Genomic DNA, 11,943 nt, shown 5'->3' with positions numbered 1-11,943 from the left:
AAAAATTAAAAACTTCACAATTAATCAACTCCAAACATTTTAACATATTTCTAATACAGTATGTAAAAAGGAATTAAGGTTTTCTCACATCTAATGCCTACCAATTAACACCAATCAACGGTTCAACCACATAAAAATGCAAAATGAACAATAGAAGCTAACCACAATGTAAAACTAACAACCCATTTCATATATAACAGATTTTCATGGCTAAAACATTCAACAAACCAAGAAAAATTGAAAAGAATGAAAGAAGAGGATACTCACAGAGCAGAGAAGCTTCAAACGCGAAGTGAGGCGGCGGCGGACGGCGGCGGACGGCGGCAACGGACCGGTCTTCGGTTAGATAGTGGAGGGTAGGACCGGATTTCAGTGGCGGACGGCGGCGGACGGAATGGGAGGCGCGGTCGACCACGGCGGAGTGCGGCGCACGGCGGCAAGGCTCCAAGGGCTCAATGGAGGAGTTTAAACGGTGGGCTAGAGGCGGGAATGGCCGGTAATGGCAGTTTCACGGTGGTGGGGCAGAGGGGGACCACGGCGCACTGAAGAAATGAGAAAGAAAGTGGAGGAGTCGAGCGGGTTTCGGCGATAGAAGAACACACTTTCCACGGCGGTTTTGAATAAAACCGCCGTGGAAAGTGTTTTTAACGGCGGTTCTTTAAAGAACCGCCGTTAAAAATATTTTCCACGGCGGTTCTTTAAAGAACCGCCGTGGAAAATACTTTCCACGGCGGTTTTATTCAAAACCGCCGTGGAAATAATAAACCTTTCAACTTATTTACAAAAATGCCACCGCGTTTTTTTCCACTTCGTTTTTCTGCTGAACCGCCGTTAGTTTGCGACGTTAAAGGTCTTTTTTCTAGTAGTGGTTGTAACAGGGATATAAGAAATGCAAGTTGGGGTGCAAGTGGGCAATCAGGAGAGCCTAGCGTCCATATCCATGTTCCTTTAATCTGTGCTTACAATTAAAAAAAAAAAAAAAGCCACCACATTAAAACCCTTTTCTTCCTCTTTTTTGTTTTTTTAATCTTATAACAAGCAGTTTAAATACACACAAGCCAGCTTCAAACCCGAAACCTTATCCAAGCAAGGCAAGTGACGTTACTATTAAGACAGCTTAGGGTTGACCCCTCGTCTTCATCAAATTTTGTTACCCTCCCTTTTTTTAATTCCTTCTTTAACCCTCTAATCCCTATATATATAAACTAGTTTTTTTTTAAATAAAAAATACATGTTTGTGTGTGTGTGTGTGTGTTTTCATTTAGTAAGTACATAGCTGGTTCGAGATTGTTTGCGGAAGTTCCGGGTTCTGAATAAGGCAGAAAGGGCACAGCACAAAAGCGATGAGATTGAAGAGGGAAAAATATCACTAAACTATCTAAACATGTATATGCAAAGAAAGATCTTTGAATATGTTTTCATTTTGTTTTGTGTGTGTGTGTGTGTGATAAATAAAACCTGAACGTACGTGCCGAAGCAAAAACAATACATAGAAGATAAAAATAAAATACGTTAATGTGTGTGTCCATGGAAGGAACCTATATATATTTGTGGTGGCGTTCATTGTCAGCCACATCCCAAAAGCACTTGTGTGTGTGTGTGTGTGTGTAAATAAAGAGTTGCAGGCGGTGAGATTTTTATTTAGCAGCAATTAAGAAATTATTTGTAAGTGTGATGCTGGACTCAGCAAGCACAAGCCAATTTGAATTGATGAAAATGAGATTTGTTCATTTGAAATCCACCCATCGGTGGGGTTGATATGCATGCGCCGACATAATGTGCCATTTTCACGAGAAAGGAAACCGGAATTATATTACTTTCTCCGCTACTTAATATTAGTATAAAAGCTAGTTAATTAATTTGAATAGATTAAATAAATTTGTTAAATTAGTTATTTATAATAAATATATATTATTGTTTCTAAAATAATCTTACTAATAATATATATTAACCAGAACTATAATTTGATGAAACATTTAATTTGTGTAACTACTAGGAAAATCATTTTAAAAAAATAAATATGAGAGATAAAATCTTGTATTAAAAATTAGAAGTATTATTATTATTATTATTGGAACGAAGAAGTGGGGAAAAACACAGAGAGGATTAAAAAGAATAAATAAATAAAAAAATATTGTAATGATAAAGAAGGTAAGGAAGTGAAGTGATGATGGGGAGGGGACAAAGGAAGGAGAAGAGAATGAATCCGTTTCGTCGTGGAGGGAAGATGTTGACGTGTCATTTATAGACCGCACGTGCTTTTCAAAATCTCCCCCTCTGCCACGCCTCTCTATATCCGATGTTATTAGTCGTTAGAAAAATTCATCATCTTTTTTTTCAGTTTTGATTTTGTAGTAATTCAGTTCTTAAATTTTTTACTTAGTGTAACTCAATTTTTATAATTTTAATTTAGTTAAATTTTAATCGTAAACCATAACTTATCACAACTCAATTCTTATAATTTTAATATCAAGTATTATTTAATTATTGATTATGTATTTATCTTCATTTGCACGCATGTGGAAGATAATAATGCCATATAGTTGCTTGAATTTAAAAACATACATCACAATAATTTTATGCTTTTAAGAATATCATGTTAACAATTAGTATAATTATTGATAATGAGAACTATTAAATACATAATGATATTTTATGTATTTTGATGAACTTACAATAATATACTAGCTCCAACTCTTAATATAAGATTCATTTTGTTTTATACTACAGAATGAGTGTTATATTAAGAAACAGAGATAGTAATATTTAAGCATTCCTGTTACTTACATAAAATAGCATTCTGTGCTAATAATTATCACATAAATTAGTGTTTCTCATCTCTAAACTCATTCATGAAACAAAAACTGATGATGTTAAAACAACCAAACTTTGAAAGAAAATTAAAGAACCATTGCGCTAGTAATAAACATGTAGAAGTAAGGGCCAACTGTCCACGGCATATTTATGGATTCTTTGCGACGTTCCTAATGATAAAGCTATCGGCTGTTTGGTCTTTCGGAGAAAAGAGCGGACCCTATTGCGCCTTTTTTTTTTTTAATTTATCCTACAGTACTTACGTAACTGATGACGTAGGCGTTTTATGCATTTTGCAATGGGTACCGGGGCACGGGCCCATGACCATCCGGACATCAAGCCCACTTAGGCCCATTCCAAGGAGCTGCGGCGCTTTTTTTTTTTCCCCCAAACTTTCATTGACTAAGAATGAGCGAGTCCTGGTAATGTGTGTGTATAAATATATAAAAGAATGGATAAGCGACCTTTTTAATGATCGAAAATAATTATGCAACGCCTTCCGTGGAAAACACCCAAAAAAGGAGGGAAAAAAAAAGACACTTCGTTTCAGATCAAAAAAGGTTTGAATGAAAATCAAACCATTATTTTAAAAATAATTTTATCTTATACACACTAAATATGTGAAAGGAGTTTTGTGTCAATTTACATAAAAACATTTTTAAAAAGTGTTTTTAGAAGTAACCAAAAACCTCCCAAATCATGCCATGAGCCCAATTCAGTTCGACGCACCCATCATACACTTGCAAGGAGGAATTCCAATTATAAGCCGAGTTATATTTAAAACTTAATAAATGTCCTATTTGCAATTAGAATTCTTAAATCTGCAGTCATTTGAATTAATATTCGCAACTGATTTTTCAAAAAATTTCACCGAGAACCTAATCGTGATTAATTTGCTCTTTCGGCACTTGGGTGTCATCCTCCCTATACATTATCCCTCTCTTTCAATAAATCAATAGTACCTATCGTTATATATATATATATATATATATATATTTTCTGTGGACACACGGTGGCATCAATTAAGAAAGAATATAGAATTGAATTTTAAGGGTAAAAGAGCTTGGCAAAGAGAAGCTCATTCCAAGTGTCTTGGAGGCCAGGCAAGCACCAGTGAACACAATCAGCGTAGGAAGCTGGGTTAGCTAACTGCTGAGGAGTCAAAGGGTTCCATTGTTTCTTGTAGATAGCAGTGTGCGCATCTTTGCGATAGCCTGAGAGCCGCGTGATGTTGAGGAACGTAATGGGCACTTTGGATTTCCCAAACACTTGTCCTATCACTCTCATTATGCCCCTCTCTGCCTCCCCTCCCCAATCGTACGTCCAATCCTCGATCGGTCTCGTTTCATTGTAGCAGTTCCCTTCCGCTCTCCCTCCCCACTCTACGCTCCTGCATGATAATAAGCCCACATAATTAAACTTTGATATTTCCACCACATGATGATGATACGTATGCATGCATGTGCAGTACTCACTTTGTGTGAGAAGGAGACATGCTGGTGAAGAAGACTCTTGTGTTGTTAGGGTCCATGTTCTGCTTCACCCATTTGAGCATACTCTTCATGGCCATGCGATAAGCATCATCGGTTGACATGCGTGCTATGTCTTTCACTTTGTCATCAAAAGATCCGAGCCTGAACTTTTTGTTGTTACACATATCAGTTTTGCAAAAGAAAGAACGAATATGGTTGGATAGGTAATTAGTTTGAATGTTAGTGAAGGAAAGAATTGAAGGAACTCACAGGATCTTCATCTTGGAGCCGGTCATCCACCAGAGGTAGGTGTTGAATACTATGATATCAGCGCCTTTCCAATTCCTCCCGTGCTTGTTGATGGAGCCCTTTCTGACGATCCTGTCGGTTATCCTGTGGACGACGGCATCGTCAGAGTTGGACTCCAGCAGAAACGGCGCCCAGTAGAACTCGATGGTGGCGTTGTAGTTCTAAAACAAACATTTATAAAAATGCAGAGTTATACCAGTTATGTGTGATTGTGTTGAACAATACACGAAGCAAGCAAAGGAAGGGAGAAGGATGGATAACAAGTTACCTTGGCGGTGAAGACGGTGAGGGAACCGAAGGTTTCCATGGATTTGGCTTCTGGAGGAATGAGGCGATGCAGGAGACAGACCATGGAGACATACTGACCACGATTCAGGGAGTCTCCCACGAACATCATCCTCTTCCCTCGGAGTGTTTCCAGCATCAAGCTCGCATTGAATCTGTACCCCTTGATCATTCATTGTGTTAGTTCCGAGATTTTAACCATATCAACTTCTAAGTTTATAATTAGTTATAACATCAATCTCATGGGATCGGATACATAGGGAAATTTTGAAGAAATGCCAAGGCTATTTTTGGCATTGGCCGGACGGCACGTAATTCCACATTTGATATATAAGTACATGATCTGCGCATCACTGCATTTGCCTCGAACATGGGTCCATAGTGAATTTGGTCTATGGATCCTTAAACGCTTCTTTGGTAAAACTTAGAACCACGTCACTTCCCTCAAAACAATTCTTTGGAAAAAAAATTGCAGTTTCCCATTATATTAGATCTAGCATGAAACAGAAATCACGTAAGAAAGGTTAAAAACTGTCACTAAACGAAAGGCAAGATCCTAATCAAATTTCCAACCTGGCGTTTTAATCCTTTGAATTTTTCAAAAGTGGGTTAAAAATTACTCCTGAACAATGAAATTGATTTGATGATAGGGGTGATGTTAGGCAGGAGTGCAGGACAACTGGGGCATACTGATACTGGGTCCCACATCAAAGAACACGCCTAACTTTTCCTTTGGACCAGGGTGAGGGGCCTAGCTGGCAACTTGCCCATGGGCATTTAAGCTTAATGTCGCATGAAAAATTTTTATAAAAAAAAAAATTAGCACAATAAAACACACCTACCCAGCACACTTACATATACAACCACTCCACGCAGCCATTGGGCCAAGAGACCGTTGATACTTGATAAATTCTAAATGCGATCGATTTTATGTCTAAAGGAGCATTTCATTTTTATATAAATATTATTTTATACGTGAAAGAATCAAATAGTGGTAATATATATACTAGTATTTTCTAAACACATCAATGCAACCAAAGGCACATTTCACTAGGGCTCTTTTTAAGGATGATGGGACTACATTTTGCCGCCTGTTCCCACTCATGTTTATCAAAAGCCTGAGTTATTTTAGGCTATACAAGAGCAAGCTGAGCAAGGTAGGCTTCTCTATCCGAACAAAGACATTTTACTTATAATATTATATATGAAGAAAATTTCAGTCAAGTACTAAAAAATAACATTTTAAACATTAAATATACTCCATAATTTCACAACTTGTAACATTAAAAAAATAAATATCCATGTTCATGAGATTCGACGAGTTTTTACGTTGGCTGTCGAGGGCCTAACACAACCCTCCTCCTTTATCCGGGCTTGGGACCGGCTATACAACATAGGCGGAGTTTTAAAAAAAAAATTAAAAAAATAAATATAATTATATAAAAATATTAGTAGTTCACATCTGTTCACCTAAATTTCATAATAAAACACAAGTATACAACACAGTCTTAACACAATATCCATTCTTAAACAAGGAAAAAAATATATATATAATCATCCATAAGCTATTAAAATAAGTCAACTAAAAGACTATAATGCCACAATAATAAGCATGCATAAGCATGCATATTATAATTTTTAAATAAAATTATATATATTTTATAAGCAGAACAGCATATTGTGCCTAATGCCCAACCTAACCAACAAATGGCTCTACTTGAAATGGCCCAATGTTTTCTAGGGCCATTTTTTTGGGTAGGGCAGGGTATTTCATTTTTATTGGTGCTGGCAGTCACATGAACACCCCCTGCATTTCACAGAAAAGTTCAGCAGTAACATTTTATATTTTTCAATTAGAAGCATTTTCTAAACAGTATTTAATTTGGCACTTATGAAGCAATACCAGAGGAATCCTACGGTAACTCTGCTTTCTTTTTAAAGCCAAAAAAAACACTAGCTAGCCGGTAGCGCTTAAAACATACATCTGGCTATTTCTTAGCTCAAAAAAAAAAAAAGAACATATAGATAAATACTATTAAAGCCTTGTTTTTAGTAGTGATTAAATTATAAAAACTAATAATGATATTAACTCCACAAAAAAAGAAAAAAGAAAATCTGCAGTGCTTAAAACATCCAATGCTACTGCTTAGTTTAAAAAATTTAAAATATAAAATTTAAATAAAAGGTAATACTTTACTATTTTTCAAAGAAAAAAAAACTTCTGTATATAGATGTATTGTAGTGTTTGGATTTGATGGTGAAAGGCTTCTTCAATATTATACGTTTTGTCTAGTACGAAAATACTTACATAAGAGGACAACTACAAATTCCAAATGAAATGTGTATATACTGAACGATAAAATTCATTGGATATATTCATTAATTTCATACACATTCGAAACCCGTTTAACCAAAAATTAAGACTGTACATTTTTGGTTCAAAACCTGTAATCATCTTAGGATTAGGATCGCAGTAACAAAAATCTTTTTAAGAAATCACTTGGGTCAAATATTGATGCGATACATATATATGATAATATTGAATATATTAACTATTGTAGCTGGCTTTTACTTGTCAACCACATTGTCTCTTCACAAGGACGGCCATCAGTTCACACGTGCCAAGCACGCACATTTCCGGTCGGCCCCTCCGGTTTTCCACTTTCCCGAAAGTTGTCGGCAATGGATTTTCAAGCAATTGAATCCGATTCACCGATGATTCTTGCGGTAAATCAGAAGGCAAGCAAAGTAAAAGGTAAAAGGCAAGGCAAAAAGCAGGAAAGAGGTTCGATGGGGACACTTACTTGGGAAGATCGCAACCCTCGGGCTGCCATCTCCAGTGCTGGTACTCCTTCTCCGGCCGCCCATGCTCCTGACACGTCAGCTGTGGCTGTATGTACGGACACTCGGATTCCTCGTACAGCGGCCTCGCCGCCTCGTCCCGCACCCAACTCCCACTGAACACATCGCACCCCTCCTGCGTTCTCCCGACGGCGAACGGCACTGCTTCCTGCCGCCGCCTTATAACCCTTTCTGGTATATGAGAAGAATGATGAACATCGGGGCTTGAATTGAAGTGGTGGGACTCGCCGGAGGGATGAGGATGTTGACGAGAGATGAAGAGGAGATTGTGGGCATAGAGGACGGAGACGAAGAGGATGAAAGCTAATAAGGTGAGGAGAAGCGGAGAGAGACGAGAAGAGCGAGAAAACGGAGGCTTCATTTGCATGAACACCCCAGGCCTGTTTGGGGTCAGTGGATTCTTCCTCATCTCACTTTCCCCCTCAATTAATATTGGCCTGGGATGGGAGCCCTAAATTGTTCATTTGCCGAGTACCTTTTATTATCATTACTTGTTCTAGTTGTATGCTGCTTTTATATTTATAGCATCATTTTTCTTCTCTCGCCAATTTCACCTTTTTTATTTTTTTGGCATGACAATTTTATTTTGTTTTCGAGTTCATGTATTTCGTCCGGAATTGTGAATTTGATGTTCCCCGTAATTGTATATGTGTGTGTGTGTGAGAGGAAAAAGTTATTTTACAAATATTTATACTCTCTCTATTTTAATTCGAATATTTGATACCTTTATATGCCATTATTTTTTTATTAAATCGTTTAATTTTGCTTTAAGTTAAAGAATTTCATTTAAAAAAAGAAAAGACAGTACTACTCTATATCGAATTAAAAGTTGAAAAAAAATATAAATGCCTACAAAATAATTTTCCGCGTGTGTGGAAGCTAAGTTGCGAAGACTGCCATTAATTCTGTACGTTTGGTCCTGCTGCCTCGCGTTCTAAATTTTAATGAGACAATTAATGGGGTTGCCTTGATGGGATGAACTATTTTGAATGAAATTCAACGAAGCCAGGGTCTTCTGCTGAAATTTTTGAGAAAAAACTATGATTCATTCAAATGATTAACTGGCGTTAGCTTTGAGCTTGAAGGAGGTTAATTATTAATCCCACCCACAAAATTCAGCTTCGTTGCCTTTAGCCAATTCAGCATCATGCAGATCGTATCTGTACCATGAGAACTTAGAAAGAGTATTTTCAGATCACCCATTTCTCTACATCTGGTATTTAGAAGTTAGTTTAGTAACACCGGTCTCGTGGCCGAATGAAAATCAAAAGATAAAATGGTCGATATTGGCTGTCGCTAGACGCAAGTAGCTAGCTCGAGGGTCCAGTATTAGCTTCAACATGTTAACTTACTGGGGCAAGTTTTAAATGTTATGAAAAAGTGATTTTGAGAAGTGAGAGAGTTTGGATAGTTGTTATCAGAAGCACTTTTTATATATATAAATTACTAAAAAAAAGACATAAATTAATATGATAATTACAGAAAAAATAGATTTTATGATATATTCTAATTTGAAGGAATAAAATTGTTAATAATATATTTTTTATTAACATAATTAATAATACATAAGATAATATAATTAATAAATAATTAATATGTATATATATTTTTAAAATATAAGATTAAATATGTTTATAAAAAAAATAACAAGATTCATATCCTATAAGCTCTCACACTCTCCCTTTTTTCTCCAAAAGCAAAAATTTTTGCCTTTTTCAAAATCATGGTTTTGGAGCCAAAACCATGGTTTTGGTCCAAAACCACAGTTTGCCCAAAACCAGTGGGTGTTTGGGTGACTTATCACCCAAACCATGGTTTGGGTCCCCAAACCATGGTTTGGGGTGTCACCCAAACGGAGCCTTATTCTTTTCAGAATCTATTCTCTAGAATCACTTTTCCAAACCACGGTTTGGTTTCATTCAAACACACCCTTATGTGTAACATGTCATCAATGATATGTAACAATTATTAATATAAAAAATCATTTACACACGGTGAAAGATATGTTGTATAAAATGGATAAAAAAGTTATACTTACGGATCATATAGTTGCATGCTCTCAAATTTAAATCTTTTTAACTAGTTAAATTTTTAAACAGGAATTTTGTACCAAATTTCCCAACTTATTATCTTTGACCGGACAAATTTAATCTTTTTATTCTGATTCACATTAACTCTTGTTTGTGGAGTATAACGTAATTATTCTCATTAAAATAATCACAGCAAATATACAAGTATTTCCTTGCATCAGGCATGAACATGGCCCTATATAATTGAGGTGGTTTGATGCATGTGATTTATTAGGTAAGTGATTCCCCCTAATTTTTTTAATCAAGTGCCTCATTTGCCTTCCGCGCAAGCTATTTTTTGAAACGAAAAAAAAAAAATTGAAAATGAATGGGGATTATTGTTAAACTGATCATATAGCAATTCGTGTTCATCTCAAACATAAAATCTCAATCTATTTTGATTCCTAAATTTAGATTTTTTAATATCCCTATTAATTTCATATAATAAAGTTTTTTGTGAAGGTTAATTACAACGTGCATATTTAAAAAGGATAACATAAAAAAATCAGGCATCCTTCTTATTTAACTAATTTTTTAATATACACAAATTAGGTATTTAATTCTTATATTAGTATTACCTCCCATCCTAATTATAAGATTTCTTTTATAGTTTATAAACAATATCTTATAATCAGGATTAGAGGTAACATTAAGAATTAGAAGGAATGTTTAGATTATTGTTTATAAAATGGGCAGACATTTTCCACTACCTTCAGGCATCCTTCTGCATTCCACTCATTGGTCTGGAATAATCTATCTGTAACGCTGGCAGAATTAGAATTTAAAAAACAAAATAATATAAAAACAGATAAAACCATGCAACCTGGAAAGCAGGGTTGGAGGATGTGAGTTACAACAGTGCGTGGTGAGAACATGGGGTTAGCGTAAAATTCGAGGATGTTTTATTGTAATTTAAAAACATAAAAAGGGTTTTTTGGCCAAAACAAAACGAAAAGGGTTTATATGTATATACAAAAAAAAACAATTACTGCTGAAAAGGCTCTGCACTTGTGATTATAATTCAACTTTAACTCGGCTCAATCCATGTTTATAATAGTCGCAGAAAAAGCTTTGCACTCATAGAATCCAATCTCTCCAAAATCTTGTTGGTGTTAAAAAGAAAATAAAAAGTCTAAGTTTGGTGTTAATAATAATAATATTATTATTATTATTATTATTTTAAAAAAAAAGGATTTGGAGTTTAGGTACGTGGCAGGTGAAAAATGTATTAGGTCGCATTTAGCTTTCATGTGCAACTTACTCATGTGGACTTTAGTGTCATTGGCGGATTATGTGCTGGACATTCGCGCTGGACCATGATTGATCAACTAAATTCCAATTAATTAATGATTTTTCTCCAACTAACCGAGATTCCTAATCCATAATCAATCCATTTGACTGCTTATATTTGAGTTAATTTTGGAAGTGATCTACGTTCATATGTGTTACTTGCTTCAATCTGTTAGTTGGCCTATGCGCCGCAGAGAAATTGAGGAGTCCATCTCTTTGGCAACTTCCATGTCCCCTTTACCTGTGAGGTTGATGAAACATGCTATCGGCATATTTAACTTTCAAGTCAATATACTCCCTCTACCTATTGTTATAAAAAATAACTACTAAAATGTCATCGAAAAAAAAAACACTACTAAAATATGGACCTGATAACTTGGTTTTTTTTGGTTGCTATCACAGTTATTCTCTTACTAAAAACAACTTTTTTTAAAGTATTACCGGGTACTAAATATAGATATTCCTCTTAACAAAAATTCAAATTCAATTTCGTTACTCCTCTGGTCCTTAATATAAGACCCATTTAACTAATTTGATTAGATTAAGGAAGTTAGATAAGTTGGTTAATTATAAGAAAAGTGACACATTTTTTCTAAAATACCATAATCATCTTTCTTAATACCCCATCTCCCTCTTCTATTTGATTATGGTTGATGTAGTATCCATAGGGGTAATTTAGAGAAAATTGATAAATATGAGAAATGGTTCTTATATTTAGGACCAAAACCAACTCAACAATTGAGTCCTATATTAAGGACCAGAGGAGTATATTGTGAGGACTAACCCTTTTTTTCCCTTAAAAATATAAATATCCTTCTATTAGAGGCAATTTTATTTGAGAC

At 35.4% G+C, this 11,943-nt stretch overlaps 1 protein-coding gene across 2 annotated transcripts; it reads right to left on the bottom strand.

The window, feature by feature from the left end:
* Positions 1–3,613: 3,613 nt before the first annotated feature.
* LOC114758870 (protein trichome birefringence-like 33) lies at positions 3,614–8,201 on the bottom strand. Of its 2 annotated transcripts, XR_003741861.1 has the most exons (6): positions 7,685–8,201; positions 4,864–5,035; positions 4,557–4,756; positions 4,290–4,448; positions 3,812–4,204; positions 3,614–3,761 (listed from the first exon to the last, which is right to left on the bottom strand). XR_003741861.1 is itself a non-coding variant. In XM_028947963.1 (5 exons), the coding sequence occupies exons 1-5, from the start codon at positions 8,149–8,151 to the stop codon at positions 3,862–3,864; spliced, it is 1,341 nt and encodes a 446-aa protein (XP_028803796.1). In that variant the 5' UTR covers positions 8,152–8,201; the 3' UTR covers positions 3,810–3,861. The 2 variants fall into 2 exon arrangements, 1 of the variants encoding a protein (XP_028803796.1); XM_028947963.1 differs by lacking the exon at positions 3,614–3,761 and having other exon boundaries at positions 3,810–4,204.
* Between the last annotated feature and the right edge of the window lie 3,742 nt (positions 8,202–11,943).

Source organism: Neltuma alba, unplaced genomic scaffold, assembly GCF_004799145.2.
Source record: "Neltuma alba isolate B1F8T4 unplaced genomic scaffold, ASM479914v2 tig00010760_pilon, whole genome shotgun sequence".
NCBI lineage: Eukaryota > Viridiplantae > Streptophyta > Magnoliopsida > Fabales > Fabaceae > Neltuma > Neltuma alba.
This window is presented reverse-complemented; position numbering and strand designations above follow the sequence as displayed.